The following is a 24,840-nucleotide window of genomic DNA, read 5'->3' as shown; positions in this document are numbered from 1 at the left end:
TTCTCTTTAGAGCAGCAGTTCTTGTATTATTTTTTTTTATATTATTTTCTTTTATTTTGGTAACTTCAGAGCAGCAAGTCTGTTTTTTTTTTTTTTTAAGGTCAAAAAAACTTATATTTAGAATTTGCCAGTAGATTCAGCTTAGATGATCCCAATTTTGTTGGCAACATCCAAAGCATCATAGACAGGAGCCAGTCAAACATATGGCTTCTTCTCTCCATCATACCTAATCAGGGTGTTAACCTTTGCCATGTTAATGTCATAGAGCTTCTCACAGCTTGTCTGATCTGGTGCTTGTTGGCCTTGACATCCACAATGAACACAAGTGGGCTGTTGTCTTCAGTCTTCTTCATGGATGACTCAGTGGTCAGGGGAACTTGTTGATGGCATGGTGGTCAAGCTTGTTTCTCTGGGCGTACTCTTCAAAGGATATTTGGGCTGTCTTCTGAGGTGGTGCATCTTAGGCCTCTAGAATGTGGGTGAAGTGTGGATCTTTTTTTTGTGGCTGTGGAGGCCTTTCAGTACTGCCTTCCTGGCTTTCAAAATCTTTGCTTTGGCTTCAGTTTTGGGAGGGGCAGGGGCTTCCTTCTTTGCTTTCAGTGCCATCTTCATGAATATCCAAGCAGCAAGTCTTAACTGAAGTCTATGGATGGACTAAGAAGTGTGGGCGCCCCTGAAATTGTGGCTGTGCTGTGATCTTGGGCTTTTTACTTCTTCAAGGATCAATTTCTTCATCTATAAAATGGCTTTTATAATAATCCCTTTCATATAGGATTATTGTGATGATTAAATGGGATAAATAGATGTAAAAATTCCCTCATAATACAACTCAGGTGGGCATAGAAGATTTCTTTATTCGGTCTATTGCAGGCCTGTCTTCTTTATGAGTTGTTCCCCTTCCCCCACTCTCCACCCCCATCCATGCCCTGATAATTGCTGGAAATATGATGAGAACTAATCTGTAAAACTTTTTTGGATCATTTAAACATTTCCTTTAAGTAATTCTCAGGCTCTCTTAAATGAGAATACTCAGTCTCTTAACCTCTCTCTTCCTGTGCGTCTCTCCCTAAGATGGCATCCGGTGTATGTGGTGGTCAGGAAGGCAGCTTTTATTGCATCCCAAGGAGTTGAGGATGGGATTCCCCAACTTTCTGTTGGTCCTTGGATGTTACTGGCTGGAACCTGCTCACCCACCTCCCCCTGATGGTGCAGCCCATGGTTGCTAATACTCATTGTCTTGTCTCGCTTTCAGCATAGAGTGTAGAGGTGCTGCTCTAGCTGACTGGCTTCCTCTCATCTCTCACTAGCTTTATACACCTTGAGGCCACTAGGTCTTCCATCTAATTTACTGGCCCCAGGGTCTTTCCCCACCCTCAGTTGGGAGGGAATTTCCTCATGATGACTGACCTCTATTGGGTCTCAACTCAGGACCCATGCCTTATGAGGCTGAGGAGTGCCAGTTAGTCCTGCTTTCCTAACTGTGCTGCTCTGCGTTTTCGGTGAGGTTGGGCAATGCTATGTTGGTTTGGGGGCCTCTGCACAACTGTCTGTGTTCTTTCTGCCTAATGGGGAATAGGAGCAAGGGCCCTCTCTTACTTACCACCCCTTTTCTGGGCCAGAACTCAGAGAGAAGAAAATTGGAACACACATCTTCTCTACTGTCTCTGTTCTCCTTTCTGCCATTCCCAGAGTTGGAACGCAATAGTGCTTCTGAAATTATTCATGGAGAAGGTACAATTATGATTTTATTATAAATTTATTGCAGCTCAATACTTCTGTAAAAAAATGAATTAGTAGAAAAATGAAATACAAAATAAAAACAAAAATAAAGGCCCACTTTTTATTAGATTCAGCACACATAAAAAAATTCTAACTGCTATAAAACTTCTTAAACACTTACTTCCTATTTCTGTACTTTTCTATTGTGAACCAGTAATAAATGATATGCAAACCAGCCCACTTTGATTCCCAGCCTCCATTCTGATTCCTGATAAACTCTGTGGTGGACAAGGGCATCCTCTCTGCATCCCAGGGGAACAATTTGAGCCCTGGGCCTCTTTATTGATTCTTGGCCTAAGGAACTTGGAAACTACTCTGCACAGGACCATGATGTGTCTTGCAAGGCTATTCTCAAACTACAAAATTCTATTTTTGAATGCCATAAACAGAATATTTTCTTTTTGCATTTCTTCTGTAATAATTCTAATGTCCTCAATGGAGGAATAATTGTGAAGGTACTGAACTCAGAAAGGCAGAAAGAAAAGCACATTTATGATTTACAAATCCTTATCCCTGTTATGCTAATTTGTAAAACTGGAAAAAAAAAAATGAAGAAAATGCTCAGTTTGTTAATAAACCCTGAGTTTTGCCATTTGATTTTATTGCTTCCAGTGATGGAACTAATTTTTTTTTCTTCTCAAATAGCCCCAACCTTCATATACTCATTTTCTCTCTTTTTGCAACTAAGAAAGTAAATGTTAGCAAAATGATTTTTTATACAAATATTTAATGATGGCAAAGTTGAAAAAGCAATAACATGTTTTTAATACTTTTTCTATAGGAACTACAGTTAAACCCAGACCAACAGGAAAAAGATCTAAAACCTAAGGCTGAGGATCTTGATCCATTTAAGATGAAAAGGAGAAAAGGATCATTTGGAAATATAGACCACCTCCAGGTCTGTTAACTCTCTTTAGTGTTTCCTGGTTTCTTTTCGTTTTGATGACTGTCCAAATAGAGGTTAAAAAGTGGTGGATAAAATAAAACCTTCAAGCATTAGACATTTTGCAACTTGAGTGCACAATTTCTAATATTCTGAAGGTTTTCTGTTATTAAAACATTATTTTCTCATATTAAGAAAAATACACTCCTTTGCCAGTGATGTTGTTAAGGTATTGTTGAGAAAGGGGAGCATAGGCCAGTCTGAGAGTAGGGCAAACCTAGAGAAAAGTGAGGCAGAGGCAGATGGAAAGAAAGAGGGAAGCTAAAAACTCCCAGGCCCTTTATAACATGTTTGGGGCAATTTTTTTTTTTTTATTAGAGAAGGTGTCAGTTTACAGAAAAATTATGCATAAAATACACGATTTCCACATACTACCCTTAACATCTTGCATTAGTGTTGTTCATTTGTTACAATTCATGAAAGAACATTTTTATAATGTTCTATTAACTATACTATTAACTATAGTATATATAGTATATATACACTATATAGTATATTAATATAAATCTAATATGGCATATTAATATAGTATGTAACTATAGTATATAGTTAATATAGTACTATTAACTATAGTCCATCATTTACAGTAGGGTTTACCATTTGTGTTTTACAGTCCTATGTTTGTTTGTTTTTTAAATTTTATTATAGTAACATATACACAACCTAAAGTTTTCTCCTTTAACCACAATCAAATATAAAATTCATTGCTGCTAATTACATTCACGGTGATGTGACACCATCCCCACCATCCATTACCAAAACTTCCATCAACCCAAACAGAAACTGTACAATTTAAGCATTAACTTTTGGGGCATAATTTTAATTCTTTATAAAACACCACTGCAACCACTTACTTCTTGAGGGTTCAAATAGGAAAACTGATTCTTAATTCTCACTGACAGTTTAAAAATGATCATTTCAGATGTTTCAGCCAATCCAAATTATATTATCTTCATGAAAATTTTATGGCATAAGGAGAAACAAATAACATTTCTTTGGAATTTTAATGTAGAAATTGGATGAGCGAAAGAAATGGTTAGATGAAGAAGTAGAGAAAGTTCTAAACCAACGCCACGAATTAGAAGAGCTAGAAGAAGACTTAAAGAAACGGGAGGCCACAGTTTCTAAGAAGGAGGCCCTGTTACAGGAGAAGAGCCACCTGGAAAATAAGAAGTTGAGATCTAGTCAGGTATTCTATTTAATATGCTATTTGCTTCTGGTTGTAAGCCATATTAAGTGTAAGATATTTCTGTCTCTAAAAAGTAAATCAAATCATTGTTAAGTTAGAAACCAAAAGAGAACTTCTTCAGGTTTTCATTGTATCCTGCTTTTTACTGCTTATAAAATGACTCAGTTTTTCATCACTAAAATTTATTGCAATTTTGAAGTAAGATGTTCAGTGTTCTTCCAGGTATGACTTCATTATTAATATTAGTGGATATTTGTAATTAAATTGTACTATTTGATGCTTTATAGTGAACATTGATAATGTGGAAAAATAGACTTGAAAGATATCTAAGTAATAGGGTCCTATAAAAGAATGAAAATTTTGTATAAATGAAGATTTGTTTATTTTCAAATTATAAAGACTTATTGGGGGCCTTTATAAAAATTTTTGATTGATGACTTGGATTTTATAAGCCAGTCAAAGTAATGGTCTTAGGAAGGAGTTTGCTTTGATTTCAGGTATTGAAACAAGAATGATCGTGGAGGGAGTGGACAGACTAGGAACTACTTTTTTGGATATATCTATAAATATTTTCAGAACAGAAGATTTTTGGCTGTGACAACAGTATCTGAAAATGAACTTAGCTTGCCCCAGACTTGAATAGGAATTTTTACCTGTAGCATTCACCTTCAGCAGGCCTTGGGTCTGGGGTAAGTCTATGCATTCAACCATGCAACAGGAAGATGATCAGTGACCTGCCCTCTGATTACACTTGCCTTTCAGCCAGCATCTAGACCACTCAGATATGAGTTGATTGATGGTGGCATGTTCTTAGACCCTTTCCTCCTCAATATAACAGGTAGATGGGCTGGGGAGTTGTACTTAACCTCTGCTCTGTCTTCCATTCCCCAGTCCACATTGAATTATCCATTAGCACCCGGTTGCTGGATACAGGGTTAGGGACAGACCCTCCATCCCCATCCATCCATCTGGTCTTGGATCTAGGTACCTTGCTCAAACTGGCTGTTGGAGTCAAGTTTTAAAAGCTGGCCCTTAAAATATGTAAATGACAACAAAGGAGATTAAAAAATCAAAATCTCAAGTGAGTAAATAGAAGAAAATTACCTGAGACCTTTATGATACATTGTATATCACAAAAGAATCTTTAAGAAAGAAGGAAAAAAGAAAAAAGAATGGATAGGGAAATCTTTTCCCTGAATACAATTACTTCATGATATAGAAAAAAAATGTTTTCTAGTTTCAAGATGTACTATCTAGGAACAAGAATGTACTAAGGTAAGTAGTGAGTACAACTAAATGAAAAACACAGATCAAAGCAAAACTGATTCTTTGAAAATTGTTTTAATGAAACAGAAAGAAACTTGAGACTGCTAACTTAAAAGGGCCTGCTAGGTTACCTCTTTTCTGAACAAAAGGCATGTAATGATTGTATCTTTTTTAGTATTTGAAAAATATTTATTCAGAAAAAAACATGATAGACTGAACACATATTATTTCTGCTCCCCCTTTTTTTTATTAGAGAAGTTGTGGGTTTACAGAATAATCATGAATAAAATATAGGATTCCCATATACCACCTTACCACCAACATTTTGGATTGGTATGAAACATTTATACAATTTATGATAGCATATTTTTATAATTATACTATTAATTAAAGTCCATGATTTAACTTAGGGTTCACTGTGTAGTGTAGTTCCATGGATTTTTTTTATGTTTCCTCTTGAAACACCACTAAAATGACAGTAAAGTAAAACAGCTGTACTCATACCATATTATACAAATCAACACATAGTTCAAGAGTTGAAACTATGAAACTCTTTGAAGAAAACGTGTAAATTTGTGTGACCTTGGATTAGGCAATGGTTTCTTGGATATGACACCAAAAGCACAAGCAACAAAGGAAATACTCTTGTGCCTCAAATGATACCATCAACAAAGTAAAAAGACAACCCTCAGAATGGCAGAAAAGATTTGCAAATCATTTATCTGATAAGGGACTTGTATTTAGAATATATAGCTCAATATTAAAAAGACAACCCAGTTAAAAAAATGGACAAAAGAGTTGAATAGACATTTCTTCAAAGAAGATATGCAAGTTGCCAGTAATAACAGGAAAAGATGCTCAACAGCATTAGCCATGAGGGAAATAAAAATCAAAAACACAATGAAATAATACTTCATACCCACTAGGATAGCTATAATCAAAAAGACAGAAAATAACAAGTGTTGGTGAAGATGTGGAGAAAGCAGAACCCTCATACACTGCTGATACGATTGTAAAATGGTGCAGCTGCTTTGGAAGAATATCTGGCAGTTCTCAGAAGGTTAAATATAGAGTTAAATTGTAGTAATTCCACTCCTAGGTATATGCTCATGGACATAAACACCAGAAGAAATAGCTGTTCAACTTTCTTCATTGGAAGCTAAAAGGCCTGGAACTATCTTCAAAATCCTGAGGGAAAACAATTTCCAATCAAGAATTTTCTTCTTAGCCAAGCTTTCAATCAAATGTGAGGGTAGAATAAAGACATTTCCAGGTGAAACAAACAAACAAACAAAAACAGTACCACTTAGGCTATCTCATGAAACTATTGGAATATGTCCTCCACAAAAATGAGGGCATAAACCATGGAAAAGGAAGACTCAAGATCCTAAGAATGTGATTCAACATGAAGAGTCCTAGGATAATACCAAATTGAAGTCCCAGGACAACTAGCCCCATTTGGAGCAGAAGGATGGAGCCTCTAAGCAAAATGTTTCCAGGAAAACAAACATACAAACAAAGGAATGAAAAGATGGGTTGGATCATGAAAAAAAATAGTGTTGAAAGGAATTTTATAATTCTGTTGGAGGGCCTGAGAAGAATTAGTTATAAAGTTCAAAAAAATTAAGGAAAAAACAAGGTTGTATCAAATGGAAGTCTGATCACTGTATACGAGATAGTTCAGCTATGAATAGTACTCCCATAATTTTAATAAAGTAAACTGAATATTGATTTTACCAAAAATTGTAACATAACTGCTATTGGGAGAATGGAGGGAGGGGAAGAAGAGAAGAGGTAACAAAGTGCTGAATTCTTATCTTCCATAATAGACAGTATCTAAATGTTATTTAGAAACATGGACATAAACACCAGAAGAAATAGCTGAGAAGGTTGAAGGTGGTTGTTTCTGGGGAGTGAAACTTAGGTGAAAGGGTTGTATAGGGGACTGCTGTTTTTTTATTATAAACCTTGTAGTAGTGTGTATGTATGTGTATATATACACAATATATATACACATAAATAATCAATGAAAATGTTTAAAAATAGCTTAAATTAAACCATAATGAAGGTCTCAAAAAATCTAAATGACCATATTTTCTGACCTGAATGAATTGAGAAGAAATAAGTCATATCCCTACCTGTAAGAAACTTAAAAAGAATTCTACTCTATAACAGTTAGGCCAAGGAAAAGTAGTTCAATTTAGAAAATAATTTAAAATACTACCTTTCTAAACCTATGTTGTGTTATATAGTGTGGTCAAAGCAGTGATTGGTAGTGAACTCATAGTTTTAATCTATATTTAATAAAAAACAAAAACTTCAACTTAAGTTTTTAGAAAACGAACCCCCAAGAAATTCACATAGAAGGTAAAAATACATTTGGTAATTTCTCTATTTCTCCCCCCTAATTTATATGCAGTCTGGTTTTCTAGTAACTTTTTGGGGGGGTGTCTGGTGGGTTGTGTCTTTTTAGGCCTTAAACAAAGATAGTCTGAAAATCTCAACTCGCTTGAATTTGTTGGACCAAGAGTTGTCTGAAAAAAATGTTCAGCTCCAGAACAGCACAGCTGAGGAGAAAATAAAGATTTCAGAACAAGTTCAAGCCCTCCAAAATGAAAAGGAACAACTACAGAGACAAAGAAACAGTGTGGATGAGAAACTTAAAAACGGTAGAGTGTTGTCACCTGAAGTAAGTCAGTATTCTTTGGAACTGGAAGTGCTATATGATGGCTCGCTTGGATAATTTCCTTGGTCTTTGTCATATAAAGATAAAATCATAAATCTGGTAAACTTCGTTTCATGGAGAATTCTTCAAATGTAAAGAGTTTCCCTGGCACCCATATGGTGCTATAAAATAACATGCTTGACTAGAAACTGTGACGTCCATATGTAGAGGTCCATGGACATAGCCCCTTCCTGGCATTACCAGGGATTGGGAGACTAATGCTTTCCTCGAGTTGGTCTTTCTCCTCTCAAATCACAGAGCGCATAAAATTATTTGAGGGACTCTTCTCATTTCTTCCAAGGATGGCATCTAAATTCTCTCTATGCATCTTTCTTGACTGACGCTAGACAATTCATCACATACAATGGATGCCCAGGACATTAAGGCTTAATTCTCTAGTGGAGTCTTTGTTGAGCAAGACCCAATGTTCATGAGCAGGTTCCACACGATATATTCAGCCAAATACACACACAAAATTCAGATCGCAATAAAATAACTTTTAGTTATAAATATTTTTCCTGTAGTGGAACATATAGCTCTCTCACTCACATTTTGTTTCTTGGCTATTGAATTATTCCAGACTTTATCTTTTTTAAAATTTTAATTCATTTGGCAGTGATACCTGTTCCTTACTTTGTCAGACAAAGATGAATTTTTGAGCCTGAATTTTCTCTGCAAATATTTATTGTTGATGTCCTGCCATTATCAAAAGCAAGGGAAAATTGCTAAGAGAGGGTGGGTAGCTGGGAATCATGCATCGTGTTTAATCTTGCAGGGTTTGAGATTGGAGCAAGTGAGAGAAAGTTAAGGAGTTGGCTAAGAAGGAACAGGAGAAAAGATAACATGAAATTAGATTATTGCTTATTAAGTTGATGAAAGGAATTGAGTACTAACTTGATGGGGACTAAATGGCAACTGAGGGACTGTTAGTAGCCTTCACTGCCCTGTTATGTAACAACTTGCTCAGTTATGCACAGGCTCACAGAATCAGACTATCCTCTTGAGGTGATTAAGTTGGAGCCCCAAGTTTGTAGAATGGAAGGTATGAGAACATAAGATTCAGCAAGAGTTTATAGGTATTTAAGAAATTCCTTCCTACCCATGAGTGTTACTAGGCCATATGGGAGAAACAAAAAAAGAGTAGAAAGCATTATGCTTCCCTTGAGAAATCCATACTCTATCTGAGGAGAAGAGACAAATGTAAGAAAACCCTAAACCCTGAAGAACATCAAAGAGCAACTTATAGATAATGTAATAAAACCATAAATGTTACAATATTTATGGAAAGCAGTGCAATGATCATTTGGGGATGATATCCATGAAGGTAGCCATGGTGGATTGTAATCTTGAGTTGAATTATGAAAAAATGGTATGTACTAGCAGATATAAGAACATATTTGTAGAACATCTTTAAATAGGCATAGCAATGGGAATGAGCGAATTATGTTTGTAAAAGAGTTAGAGGCTCTATTATCATCATCAAAAAAACATTTAAATTTCTACTTCACATAGGATTTTACTACAAAAAACATTCTTCAGGCTTTGTGGTGAACATAGTTACAGTGCCATGCATGATACCTATCTTGCAGCCACTCAGGATTGGGTTGAGGTACTGATGCCTCCTGCAGTGGATAGGGTGCCATCACTTAGTCATTGGGAGCTGCTCTGCATCCTTTTTCCACATGCTTGGTTCTTCTTAGTGGAGCTGTGAAGCGGACTCTGCTCTCACCACTGTTTGAAAGGCAAGATTAATATTCCCAAATAGATCTGCCAATAACAGATGATCAGGAACATGAGATTCTAATCTGGCACAAGACAGCAATAAAATATAGTTGGAATGATTTGTTTTGATTTCGTTAAATTGCTTAGAATTATCTTCTCTTTTCACAAAATAAAATATTGTACTTCTTTATGGGAAGTGTGATAGGAAGATTTTAGATAACTCTATTACTAGATAACTCTAATTACTCAGCAGTTTAATATAGAGAAATCACCTCCTTTTCTGAAAATCCAGGACTCAAATTTTAAAAATCAAAGAACACTTGGACTCTATTTTTCTAATAATACAGAGCAATTGCCTAGTAAGTGTGATACAAGAAAATATGAGATACTGGATTTGTTTATATTTTCAAATTTTAATTGAATGTTTTATGATTTTAATATGCTTATGATTTATAAAGAAATATACCTATATGGAATGCTTGCTCCCAAGTTTTTTGTTTTCATTTTGTTTTGTTTTTTGCTGATAGGGATTGTGTTCAAAAAAGTTGGGAGACCAGTGCTTTATGTCACAGGTTCAGCAGCAACGTCACCTGGGAGCTTGTTAGAAATGCAGGGTCTCAGGCCCCACTGAGCCCACTGCATGAGAATCTGAATTTTAACTTGGTGCACATTAAAGTTTGAAAAGCACTGTCCTATAATAAAGCACACATAGTCAGAGTCAACTCTTGATAATCTATGGTTTGTTTTGTGGCAAAGTTTTCATCCTGGTACAGTTTCCCATTGCTACCCAGCACTCATCTTGTTATCCTACACCTGTTGCTGGGTTAGAGGGCTCCACAAACATTTATATGCTGCAGTCTCACTGGAATGGGCCATCGTCAGGGTTCTATATAGTCACACTACTTTATAATATTATTTCCTTAACTTAGATCCAAAACTATAGAAACTAAATTATACCAAATTTTTCTCAGCCATGTATAAAGCCAAACTCTTTACACAATTTTTATTTCTATTTTTTTTTTTAATTTTTGGTAAACTAGAATCACTGTACATATTCAAAAGTCAAATACATTCTTTGGATGATTCATTTTCATTTTGTGGTTCCTCTTATTAATTCACTTAAGTAACTTTCAGAACTTTATATTTTTTTCTTAAAAAGGTGAACATTACTTGTTCCTTAGGGGGTGATTATCAAATCATCAAATTCTTGATGGTTAAATGATTGCACAGAAAAACATAATGGCTGATGAACATTTTTTTTTCAAATACTTAAAAATAAATATTATTCAACCTCCCACTGGAATAGGTTATTACATATCTTTTTCCTGCATTTCCAGAAAAGTAGTTCCAGAAGTCATCACCCTAACTATTCTTTATGTAGATCAGAAATACTAATATTATTTTCCTTTGCGATACTGGGGAAGGAGTAGAGGGGAAAATATGGGTCATATAACGAAGGACATATGAAAATATTATTTCTTTCCCCTCTCCGACAATTCATTCAAAAGACATTGGCTTCAAACTGTATATTATTTATGGTGCTGGGCAATAAGAATATGAAGAAATTTAAAATCTGACCTCAACAACATGGTATTTGAATAGTTCAAGAACGCCTTGGTTTTCAGGCCAGAGATTCCTCAGATATTTTTTTCCTACTAAGGAAATCTGGTATGTGAAAAAATGCGACGCTGCCACCATTTTTAATGCCCATATTTTCCCTCTGCTGGCTTCTCATTGGAATCTTATGAAATGGTTTCATGTCCTTAAATCCTCACTACTTTTTTTAAATGCCATACTTACGGGTTTTTTTCTCCCTGAACCTGTCCTCTGATTACTAATTCTTAATAACTCATTCTAAATCTATTTCTCCTTTCCTCCTAGCAATATGTTGTTTTGGTAGATCTTTGAAGTGACACCAGGGTGTCTCCAGATGTCATTAGTGGAAATACTGACATGATATGAACTTTAAAAGCTATAAAAGAGAGTTATTTTACAATTAAGCTAACCCTATGAGCTAAAGCTTTGCTCAAGAGTATCCCTTGGATTAAGTGTGTTCAGCATTTGCTGTGTGACCTTGATACGTTTTATAACCCATCCAAGTTTCTGCCTCCATTTTACAGTATACAAGATTTATTGTGAGTATTCAATTAGATTATATATTATGTATATATACATACAGGTATGTATATGTATGTGTATATATACACACACATATAGTCATACAGTTTATTCTGCAGAATAGAAAGCACTAAACATTTTATTAAGATTTAGTAGGAGAATGGTATTGCCAGTTAGACTGAAATAGCATAGTGAGATTGAGTATATGACATAATTCAGATTATACTTTTTCATTTAAAATGAGTGATTTCTATTATATTATATCTAGGAAGAACATGTTCTTTTCCAACTTGAAGAAGGGATTGAAGCTTTGGAAGCTGCTATTGAATACAAGAATGAAAGTATCCAGAGTCGCCAGAACTCGCTTAGAGCTTCATTCCAAAACCTCTCTCATAGTGAAGCGAATGTCTTGGAAAAACTAATTTGCCTGAGTCCTGTTGAGATTAGAGCTATTCTTTTCAGATATTTCAATAAGGTTTGTTTTTGAGGGTTGGAATATTTTCTTATAAAGAATTATCAAGATGTTTATATATCCCACATTTTTATTTTTATTTATTTTTTTAATGGGTAAACCTTTCTCATTTTATTTCAAAACACAAAATGATGTTTCTATAAAATTTTATCAAATATTTGATATTGTAGAACAGGGGTCAGCAAACTGTGATCTGCAGGACAAATCTAGCCTGCTTCCTGTATCCCCCCTCCCCTGTATTTATTTTGAATTTTTTTTAAAAATTGAAAGGCTTAAAGATTTGATGGTGTGAACTACAGATTTAGGCATGATTTCTCTTTACATCTCTGAATACTGTCATCTGGAAGCTTTGTGATTATCCAACTACGTAGGTCCTACTTTGCAGGGTTCTTAAAGTTGTACAGCCTTTGAAATATTTTTTTAAAACCAACAAATTTAAGTTAGATTCCTTGATCACTGTTTCTTGGGTATTTTCTAGATTTGGATGTTGCTACTCAGTGTTCAGAAAAAATTGAAAGGCTCTTTAGGTTTTGGTTCCCTTTCCTTCATTGCTAGATAGGAGGGGCTATAGGGTAGGGGCAACTGTGCTTTCTCATCATAACATACGAGTTGGAGTGGTGATGAAGTGGTGCATCAGTGGCAAAGATGGTAATAAATTTTGCGTGAACGTAAATGTGCTTAATATAAATTGAAATATTTTATATTAATTTGAAAGTTTACTGATCCAGAAAATGTTTTGCAGCATTGAGAAATACATTGATCTCTTCTCTAAATTACTAGATAATTCTTTTTCTCTGAAATATATTTTCAATTTAAGGAAATATCAGATAATTGATGAAACATAAAACACCAAATATTTTAAAACAAACTTCTAATTCTGTTAAACAAGTGAAATAAAGATGAAAAATTATTATAGATGTTATATATAGCCCTCCTCCTCTTGATAGTCATTGTCAGTAGTAAGCAACAGTTACTGATAAAAGCACATGCTATAGCTCTCTGTTTGGAGGACAGAAAAATGGTTAAGTACTTTTCTAGGCTTTGATATAGAATAATTCTGAGGTACTCTTAAAGCAAAGGTTCTTAACTCAAGACACCCAGGCCAAGGTCAATGGATTATCTGAGCCTGAGAACCTTTGTAGAAAGGAGAATTTTGCTGAAGAGAAGGTCATTAGATTATTAATGAGGTCTATGACACAAGACATTGTCTCTGAAGTATTTTCACGTCAGGTAAGTGCAGAGAAGAACCCAATGAACTAAATGCATAATCTAAAATAAACTATTTATAGTTAAAAAAAATGTCATTATTTTTAACATGTCCATTTTGAAGTTAAAACTAGGAATTACCTAGTTACAGTAGTCTTTAGCTTCTCAACTTTCCCCATAGAGTAGAGAAGTAGAGTTATAGAAATATAAAATGTAAATTACAGAGATCATGTCTAAGAAATTATGGAGGGTTGATTATTAGAGCAAAATTGTATTTAAAAGGGAATTGCTACCAATTCAGAATCCTAACAAACTAGGCATGTTACAAAGCATTTGCTAAGGACCCCAATACCTTGCAGTAATCACTGATACCATAGTGATTAAGGAAGTTCATCTTTATGTAGCCTAAAAGAGGTAGATTAATCTATCAGGCTATCTAAGACATATTTTAAAAAGTTAAAAAAATATATATTTGGTAGGTGGTTAATTTGCGAGAAGCTGAACGGAAACTCCAGTTACAGAATGAAGAAATTAAAATGAAAGTTCTTGACCAGGATAATATGGTTCGTGAGTTGGAATCTGCACTGGAACATCTGAAATTGCAGTGTGACCGACGACTGACCCTCCAGCAAAAGGAACATGAGCAAAAGATGCAGTTGCTGTTACATCATTTCAAAGGTAACTGCCCCTTTTTGTCAGTTATGTAAAGGTGATATGTAGGCGGGGTACTGGGGCAAGAAGACAGAATAGAATTTGATTATGTAAAACCCCAACTTGTATAAATAGTCATTAATTTTACTTGTTTTACGCTTTACCTGTTTTGGTTTTCATATTTTGGATCATTGACCTTGACACAGGGCTCTTCATGCCTGAAATACCTTCCCTTTTGCCTGCCCCTAGCACACACATAAGAACTGCTGCAATCCTGTTAATTTCTGTTGTTGCTCTAGTGTTTATGTGGAAATGTGTCATTCCTTCTGGCCTGTCAGTGTACAGCTGAAAATTTTCTGTCTCCTAGGGATACAGTATTATGATTTTACATTATTTTCTATTCACAAAATTAAAATGTTAGGCTCTGTCAGATTTCTAGATTGTTCTCCTTGTTATAATTTCCAGTTGATTATAAACATTTTATGCACTGACGTTATCCTAGGTCAAAACTGATGGGTACCTACTGTTTTCAGTGCATATAGTTAAACCATCAATCCTGATGTAGAAAGGGAGATAATCACAGCAATCCATCATCACATTACCTGGGCATGTGGCCAGTATACTGATAATTGCTATAGCAACAAAATCTCCACCAGGTGGCACCTGGTTCAGTCCAAGCCTCTTAGTCCTGATTCTCATCAGTCTATAGCTGGAAATGGGTTAAAAGGGATCTTGAAGAAGCAACCTGAGAAAGCAGAAAATTGGAAAAGTACATAAATTAAGCATTGAGGCATTTAACTCCACATTAATTCTATTATCGGTTAATCAGCAACCAATTGCCTAATGACAGGATTTCTTTGGCAGGATCCCCTACATCATTGTATTCAAGTATGTTCTTAACCTAATTTCAGTCTTGTCTTATTTTAAAATTCTAAAAGTGATATTTTAATAGAATTTTTATGTATAAAATGATTGACCTTTTCCCATAAAAGCTCATACTATAGCCAGATGACAGCATTTTATACAAGTTTTTGTATTAAAAAGTTTTATACAAGTTTTTCAATAACAAAGCCATAACTAAAAATGTTAACAATTTATGAATTTTCTAATTTCAGCTGAACTTGGGACATAAAATTAAGTTGATTCATGTAATATACTCTAATGGAGACTCTGATTTATGATGTCATTAATTTTAAGTATTTTTTTAAAAAAAGATGATGGGTTAATTAAAATATACAAATGTACTTAAACAAAATGTTGTAAAACAGCCAATTACAATAAAAGAAAATTATAGACCAGTGTTACTGTTTTATAAATATAGCACTAAGAGAGTAGGTCTAAATATATACTTTCTGAAGGTCAGTGAACTGGGTTTTACTGGTTCTCAAACATAACCCAATGGGCACAGTGTTAGATATTCATAAACGTTAACTAGACACTTTAAGTTATAATGCGGCATAAACTAGTAAGTTCCCTCTTTTCCCTCTCTGTGTATTGTTTTCCTTTGTGATTTAATCTTCTCAACTTTTGACAGGTTTTTGTTTTTTTGACTATGTATTTCTTGGTCCTATAAACCCTAGACTCATAACTTTCTACATAACCCCACATTTCCTGATACAAACTTTAAATAAGATATTAATGTAACTGATGGATAGAATTCCAAACTTGTGAATTTTTTATAGAAAACACCTTACTTCTACTCTCCTGAGGATAAATCTAGTTAAGTGGCAACAAGTGCTTCTGAATCACAAAAATGCAGTGTTGGTAGGGGGTAGGGTGAGGAATATGACTAAGGACTCAATCCTACTTGAAAAATTTTACAGAAAGAAGAATCTAAAGTGTAGCTGAAAACAGATGCATGCATACAGGTGACAGATATATGTAACATACTTCTGACCCTTTAAGTATAGTCTGGGTCCTATGTTAGATCATAATTTGAGTAATTTATTTTAAACTGATTTTAAAAATAAATTTCTATTTTATAGAGCAAGATGGAGAAGGCATTATGGAAACTTTCAAAACATATCAAGATAAAATCCAGCAGCTGGAAAAAGATCTTTATTTCTATAAGAAAACGAGCAGGGACCTTAAGAAGAAACTTAAGGAACTGGTGGGGGAAGCAGTTCGGCGGCAACTGGCACCATCAGATAGTAAGACATTTAGTGCTGCATGTCATGCTAACACTTTCTCTAGCACTTGGCGAAGTACTGCCTGACTTGTAACATAGTCTTTCCCAATTGACTGGGCTATTTAGGATTAACTTCTTTTTGCCTTAGTTTCTTTCTCTGTAAATAAAAGTAGTTGCGTAGTGTAAGCATAAGGCAGAATCACAAGGAAAGTGAATGAATGGGTAGAGGTAGATGTGTGAAGGAAAAGATCATTTATTGATTGCATACCATATGCCAGGGACTTTTGTACTTCATAACTCCTTTAATCCTTAAAGTAACTACATGATAACTGTTGTTTTCCTATTTTCTAGTAAACTAAACCGTCTCACAAAAAAATATTTAAAATAAATACAAAATAATAAACTAAAGGTAAAATAATATTGTATATATTGCTCAGAGAAATCAGATTTTTTCACATCATGAACTCTGGAAATTCACAAATACAATAAAACCCCTTGTTGAGACAAAGGTGTTTCCTTGCATAATTATAGATAAATGATACAACATTCCTAAATGAAATAAAACATGACAAAACACTTTGCAAAAGTAAAAACTGCCATGAAAGTAATATATTGCTATGATTAAGATATATACCTTCCTTTAAGCCAACCAAGAGAGAGGAATCAATATTTCTAAAATAATATATTATACATTTTATTAAAGAATTAGCCTCCCTGTGAGGAAAATATTCTTCTAGTAACTTCAGTATGGTTTATTTAAAGTTGACTTCATGACCTTTTAAGAACACATCTGTTTTATACCTGTAAAGAAACTTGCTTGAAGATGTACAGAGACCAGTGAAATGAAAAGAAACATTAACTTTGGCTGAATATATAATGTAATCAGAATTGACATCGTTTTAAATTTAATATAGGAATATTTTAGACAGAAGTTCTAATAGTACCTTATATTTGTGATATTTATAATTTATATTTTTACAAATAGTTTCTCTTGACCCTCATACTGAAGGTAGGCCAGTGTTTGCTATATACACGTTTTTTAGTTGAGGGACCTGAAGCATGGAGAGGTCAAGTGACTCATGGGTAGAACAGCAATTAGAACATGGTTTCAGGTCCCTTGTCTTCTGACTCCCAGTCCAGTATTACAGGATAAAAGTTGTCTTGGGATAAAGATGTGATACAAGCCTACAAATCCTGTGAGAGAGACTAAACAGGGGTACTTACTGATATAATTTAAAAATTTACTTTAAATATTGCCTGCAATATAAAGCTGGAACTTTTATTTGAAAACTTTACTTTTACTTGAAACACTACTTGTAAAAAATTAAAAGGTAACTCCCAGTCAACCAAGATGATTGTGTAGGATGCTTTAGGGTGCCATCCCCCAACAGAATCTTTGAACAAAGAGCAAAAACTGGCAGAGCTGTCTTCCTCAGAACTCCAGAAAAATTAAAGGGCTGTAGTAACTAGGTGAGTGCCAACTCAGCAAAATGCGACCTTAAAAATCAGTAAGAGAAGCTCCTGGCACCCTTGCTGGCCTCCACCCACACCCTCCCAGGCATGTTTTAGAGCCAGCCTGTGCTACCATTATGGGTTCCTGCCCCTGTTCAGGATGGAGCAGAGGAAATTCTATGTGCAAAATGGGGTGCCTGTGTGTCTGTGCCCATCTTTCAGGTGGCAGGCTGAAAGACTGAACCTGGCAACTCATTTCTGGCTCATCTTCCCAGAATGTGTCATGCAGACAGAAGCAGCTTGCTGACAGCTAAAGCAGCTAAAGCAGTGTAAGAACAATTAAGTCAAAGGAGCCTGTGGCAAAGGATTACCTGCTTTAAGACAAATGATAGAGCATCCAGGAGGGGAAAAAGTCTATATCATAGGGAGTAGAAGGGACATTTGAATTCCTGTAAGCAGGATAATTCCTAAAGCCATGAGCAAGCATAAGCCCAGGGCAAGACTCAGGCTCTGAAAAGGTATAAAGAACCCTGTACTTCACTTTTGCCTCGAGCTGATCTTGATAGGAGGGCTAAACTCTTAAGGAGAGCACCAGCCAAGGAAGAACCTATTTGCAAAGACTGAAAGGTGTTATTTGCACTGGTTTATTTCTTTGTTAGACACTTGGCACTCAAAGAAATATCTCTCTAGCTGAATAAAAACTTAAGGAACACACAGCTCAGGGAATAAATCCCAGAGTTAATACATTAAAATATTAAAATGTACAGTGTGCAACAAGAGATTACAAGACAAACAATAACAAAAAAAAAAAAAAACAGGAAATAGTAGCAAGATAAAAATCCAGAAACCATCATTGAAGAAGACCAGAGTTTGGATTTAGCAGACAAAGACTTTTAAAAAATTATCCTCTTGCTGCTTATGTTCTCACAAACATTGAGGACTAACAATTTGGTATGCTGAGAACTCTATCTTGGGGCTTGCCCTTATGAAGGTCATTACTACAAAGGAGAGGCTAAAACCTGCTTATAATTGTGCCTGAGTCTCTCCCGAGTATCTCTTTGTTGCTCAGATGTGGCCCTCTCTCTCTAGCTAAGCCAACTCGGCAGGTAAACTCACTGCCCTCCCCTCTACATGCGACCTGACTCCCAGGGGTGTAAATCTCCCTGGCAATGCAGGATACGACTCCCAGGGATGAATCTGGATCCAGCATCGTGGGATTGAGAACGTCTTCGTGACCAAAAGGGGGATGCGAAATGAAACTAAATATAGTTTCACTGAGAGATTTCAAATGAAGTCAAGAGGTCATTCTGGTGGACATTCTTACCCACTAAATAGATAACCCTTTTTAGATTTTAATGTATTGGAATAGCTAGAAGTAAATACCTGAAACTATCAAACTCTAACTTGACTCTTGAAGACAATGGTGTAACAATGTAGCTTACAAGGGATGACAGTGTGATTGTGAAAACCTTGTGGATCACACTACCTTTATCCAGTGTATGGATGGATGAGTAGGAAAATGGGGAGAATAGTAAAGGACAAATAGGGTGGAATGGGGGGGGGATGATTTGGGTGTTCTTTTTTACTTTTACTTTTTATTCTTATTCTTATTCTTTCTGGTATAAGGAAAATGTTCAAAAATAGATTGGGAAGATGAATGCACAACTATATGATGGTACTATGAACAGTTGATTGTACACCATGGTTGTGAATCTATCTCAGTAAAATGGAATTTAGTTTTAAAAAAGGCAAAAAAAAAAAAATTATCCTCAATATGTACAAGGAGTTAAAGGAAAACAAGGAGAAAGAACTGAAAGATATCAGGAAAATGACATATGAACAATATGAGACTCTCAATAAAAAGACAGAAATTTTAAAAAGGAACTGAACAGAAAATCACAGTAACAGAAATTAAAAAAAAAAAATCCCTAGAGTTTCAGTAGGAGATTGGAGATGGCAAATAAAGAATAAGTGAGCTGAAAGACAAGATAATTGAAATGTTCAGCCTGAGGAGCAGAAAGGGAAAAAAAAAAGAAAAAAGTGAACAGAGCCTTAGAGACCTGTGGGACAACCAATCAAGCATACAGTATACACATTATGGGAGTCCCAAGAGAAGAAGAGAGAAAGGGGTAGAAGAAATAGTCAAAGAAATAATGGCAGAAAACTTCCTAAATTTAACAAAAGACATGAATATATACATTCAAGAAGCCCAACAACCCCAAACAGGATAAACTTGAAGGAAACCAAACCCAGACACATAATAGTCAAATTGTCAAATGCAAAGGAAGAGGAAAGAGTTCTGAAAGCTGCAAGAGAAAGCGTATTAATGTTCAAGGAAGTCTCAAGACTAAGTGCTGATTTCTCATCAGAAACCATGGAGGCAGTAAGACAGTGGGATGAAATAAATTGCTGAAGGAAAATAATTGCCATCCCAGAATTTTATATCTGGTGAAACTGTTTTTCAAAAATGAGGGAAAGATTAAGACATTTGCATAGAAACAAAAACTGAAGAAGTACATCACTGAACCTTTCCTACAAGCAATACTAAAGGGAGTTCTTCAGACTGAAAGGAAAGGACACTATAGACAGTGGACTGAAGTGGCATAAAGAAAATTAAAACCTCTAGTAAAGGTAACTATATGGGTAATTATAAATGCAAGTACTATTGTATTGTTTTTTTCTTGAGAAAACTCTACTTTCTGCTTCTTACAGGTTCTAAATGCAAATGCATAAAAAGTAATGATAAATCTATGATTTTGAACATACAACATATATATATATATATATATATATAATATGTAAGAAGTACAAGAAAAAAGTGGGGAGATAGAAGGGTATAGGTACAGTGTAGTGTATACTATTGAAATTGAGTTGGTATGAAATCATATGTGATTATTGTAGATTTAGGATGTTAGCCCCTGGTAACCATAAAGAAAATATCTGAAAAATATATACAGAAAGAAACAAGAAGGGACTCAAAATGGTACCCTACAATAAATAAATATGAAAGTAGGCATTAATAGAAGAATAGAGGGACAAAGAAGATATAAGGCTTTCAAAAAAAAAAAAGCAAAATGGCAAAAGAAAGAGCTGATTATCAGTAGTTACTTGAAGTGTAAATGGATTATACTCTAGAGTCAAATGGCAGATTAGATAAAAAAGCCCAACCCAACTATTCGCTGTTCATAAATGACTTACTTTAAATTCTAAGACACAAGTAGGCTGAAAGTAAAAGGAATGGGAAAAAAAAAAAATTACCAAGCAAATAGTAACCAAAAGAGAGCTGAGGTAGCTATACTACTATAAGATAAAAGAGATTTTAAGTCAAAAAATGTTACAAGGGACAAAGAAGTCACCCTATACTGATAAAGGGGTCAATTCAACAAGAAGACATAACAATTATAAATATATGCACCGAATGTCAGAGTGCCAAGATATATGAAGCAAAAATGGACAGATGTAAAGGGAGAAATAGATGGTTCCAGATTAATAGTAGGAGACTTTAATATACTACTTTCAATAGTGGACAGAACATTTAGATAGAAGAGCAATAAGGAAATAGAAGACTTGAATGGTACTATAAACCATTAGACCTATCACGCATCTACAGAACACCCAACAACAGCAGAAAATACATTCTTCTCTAGTGCACGTGTCATTCTCCAAAATAGGCCATATTTTAGGTCACAAAACAAATCTCATTTAAAAAAACTGAAATCATATAATGTATCTTCTCCAACCCCAGTGGAAGGAATCTAGAAATCAGTAACGAGACAAAACTTGAAATTTCCAAAATATGTGGAAATTGAAACAATGCACTCTTAAACAATGGGTTGAAGAAGAAATCACAAGGTAAATTAGGAAATATCGTAAGGCAAATGAAAATGAAAACACAACGTACCAAAACGTATGGGCTGCAGCAAAAGCAGTGCTGAGGCAAATTTATAGCTCTAAATGCTTACATTAAAAATGAAGATCTCAAATCAAAGACCTAACGTCACAACTGGAGAATCTAGGAAAAGAAGAGCAAACTAAACTGAAAGCAAGGAGAAGGAAGGTTACAACAGAAAGGTTACAGCAGAAATAAATGAAATGGAGAATTAAAAAACAATAGAGATGAGTAAAATTGACATACCTCTAGCTAAACTGACAAAGAACAAAAGAGAGAGGGCACAAATATAATCAGAAATGAAACAGGGGCATTACTACTGATCCCACAGAGATAAAAAGGATTGTGAGGATACTGTGAGCAACCGTTTGCCCACAAGTTAGATGGCTTAGATGAAATGGACAAATTTCTAGAAACACCCTAACTACCTGCACCAACTCAAGAAGAAACAGAAGATATCAACAGACCAATAACAAGAGATTGAATCAGTAATCCAAAACCTCCCAACAAAGAAAAGCCCAGGCAGGACCAGATGTCTTTGCTAGTGAGTTTTACCAAACATTCCAAGAAGAATTAACAGTCATCCTTTTCAAACTCTTCAAAAAAATTGAAGAGGAGGGAACACTACCTAACTACTTCTGTGAGGCCATCAACACCTTAATAATACTGAAACCAGATAAAGATTACCACAGAGAAGAAAATTACAGACCCAAATCCCTTTTGAATATAGATGCAAAAATCCTCAAGACAATGAGATTTATTCCAGGTATACAAGGCTGCAACATAAGAAAATCAATTAATGTAATATACCACATTAATAGAATGAAAGCCAAAAACAAAAGCAAAAACAAAAAAAACCAATAAACAAAACAAAAAACAAACAAACAAAAATAATAACCCAGCATGATCATCTCAATTGACAAAGAAAAGGCATTGGATAAAATCCAGCACCACTTCTTGATAAAAACACTTCGAAAACTAGGAATAGAAGGAAACTTTCTCAACATGATAAAGGACATATATGAAAAACCCACAGCTAACATCATACTTATTGGTGAAAGCCTGAAAGTTTCCCTCTAAGATCAGGAACACGACAAGGATCCCCACTGTCACTATTGTTATTCAGCAACATAGCGGAAGTTCTAGTCACAGAACTTAAGCAAGAAAAAGAAATAAAACCATCCGAATTGGAAAGAAAGAAGTAAAACTTTCCCTATTTGTAGAGGACATGATCTTATTCAGAGAAAATTCTCAAAAGTGCATATAAAGCTACTATAGAACTAATAATAAATGAATTTAGCAAAGTGGCAGGATTCAAGGTCAAAACACGAAAATCAGTGGTGTTTCTATACATTAGTAATGAGCAATCTGAAGAGGAAATCAAGGGGAGAAAGCCATTTACAACAGTAACTAAAAGAATCAGATATTTAGGAATAAATTTAACCAACGTTGTAAAGAACTTGTACATGGAAAACTATAAAACTTTGCTGAAAGAAACCAAAGAATACCAAAATAAATGGAAGGGCATTCTGTATTCATGTATTGGAAGACTAAATATTGTTAAGATGCCAGTTCTACCTAGAGCAATTTACAGATTCAATACAATCCCAATAAAAATTCCAAAAGATTTTTTTCGCAGAAATGGAAAAGCCAATCTTCAAATTTATATAGAAGGCAAGGGGCTCTGAATTGCCAAAGCCATCTTCCACAAAAGTGGAAGACTCACACATCCCAATTTTAAAACTTATTACAAAGCTACGAAAATCAAAACAGCATGGTACTGGCACAAGGACAGGCATGTATTCCAATGTAATTAAATTGACAGTTCAGAAATAAACCCTCACATCTATGACCAAATGATTTTTGACAAGTCCTTTCACTTGGGAGAAAATAGTCTCTTCAACAAATGGTTGTGGGAAACTCGATATCCATATGCAAATGAATGAAGATGGAGCCCTATCTCCAAGCATGTACAAAAATTAACTCAAAATAGATCAAAGAACGAAATATAAGAACCAAAATTTTAAAAACTACTAGAAGAAAACATAGGCAAGCATCTTCAGGACCTGGTGTTAGGCAATGGTTTTTTAGACTTCACAGCAAAAAACATAAGCAACAAAAGAAAAAAATTGATAAATGGGACTTTGTCAAAATTTAAAACATTTATGCATCAAAGGACCTCATCCTGAAAGTAAAAGCATAATCTATAGAATAGGAGAAAATATTTGGAAACCACATACCGAAAAAGGGTTTATTATCCAGATTATCTAAAGAAATCCAAAAACTCAATAATAAAAAGGCTTGTAAAAGACTTGAATAGATGTTTTTCCAAAGAAGATATACAAATGGCCAATGGGTACGTGAAAAAATGCTCAACATCATTAGCCATTAGGGAAATGCAAATCAAAACCAATGATATAACATTTCACACTCACTAGAACAGCTTCTATTAACAAAATGGAAAATAAGTGTTAGAAAGAATATGGAGAAATATTTTGAACAACGAACGAGACATACTTGTTCATTGTTTTTGGGAATGTAAAATGGTGCAGCTGCTGTGGAGTAGAGTTTGGCTGTTCCTCAGAAAGCTGAGTATCTTCATATGACCTAGCAATCCACTGCTAGGTATATAACAAAATAATTGAAGACAAGTACTTGAACAGATATTTGCACAATGATTTTCATAGTGGCATTATTCACAATTGCTAAAAGATGAAAGCAAACCACATGTCCATCAAGAGATGAGGGGTATATACACATGATGGAATATTATTCAGTCACCAAAAGCAATGAAGTTCTAATACATACCACAACATGGATGAAATGTAAAGAACATCATGTTGAATGAAATAATCCAGAAAGAAGAGGACAAATATTTTATGATCTCACTGATATGAAATAACTAGAAAAAGCAAATTCATTGAGTCAGAAACTTGAATACAGGTTACCAGTGGCCTGGGTTGGATAGGGAATGGGGAGTTAATACTTAATTGGTACAGAGTTTCTCTTTGGGGTGATGGAAAAGTCTTGGTAATGGATAATGGTAGTACAACATTGTGAATGTAATTAACACTACTGAAGTTATATATTCAATGTGGTTAAAAGGGGAAACTTCAGGAGGCATATATGTTATTAGAATAAAAATTTAAAAAGAAAAACAACAAAAACCAGAGACTGTACAACATAGTGAACCCTAATGTAAACTATGTACTATAATCAATAGTATAATTATAATCAATAGTATAATTATAACAATATTGTTTCAGCAATTACAACAAAGTTACTATACTAATATGAAGT

The 24,840-nt window shown here is 34.7% G+C and overlaps 1 protein-coding gene across 2 annotated transcripts in view; it reads left to right on the top strand.

Moving 5' to 3' along the window:
- Positions 1–24,840, top strand: part of KIF27 (kinesin family member 27) — a 102,683-nt gene that overhangs the window by 66,945 nt on the left and 10,898 nt on the right. The window contains exons 12-17 of one of the 2 annotated variants that reach the window (XM_037851147.1): positions 2,561–2,677; positions 3,735–3,911; positions 7,651–7,866; positions 12,011–12,217; positions 13,900–14,098; positions 16,057–16,221. In XM_037851147.1, the coding sequence (XP_037707075.1) occupies positions 2,561–2,677; positions 3,735–3,911; positions 7,651–7,866; positions 12,011–12,217; positions 13,900–14,098; positions 16,057–16,221 (1,081 nt within the window). The remainder of the gene's footprint in view (positions 1–2,560; positions 2,678–3,734; positions 3,912–7,650; positions 7,867–12,010; positions 12,218–13,899; positions 14,099–16,056; positions 16,222–24,840) is intronic. The other variant, XM_037851148.1, reaches the window with a different exon arrangement.

The sequence above is a fragment of the Choloepus didactylus genome, chromosome 10 (genome assembly GCF_015220235.1).
Source record: "Choloepus didactylus isolate mChoDid1 chromosome 10, mChoDid1.pri, whole genome shotgun sequence".
Taxonomy (NCBI): domain Eukaryota; kingdom Metazoa; phylum Chordata; class Mammalia; order Pilosa; family Megalonychidae; genus Choloepus; species Choloepus didactylus.
This window is presented reverse-complemented; position numbering and strand designations above follow the sequence as displayed.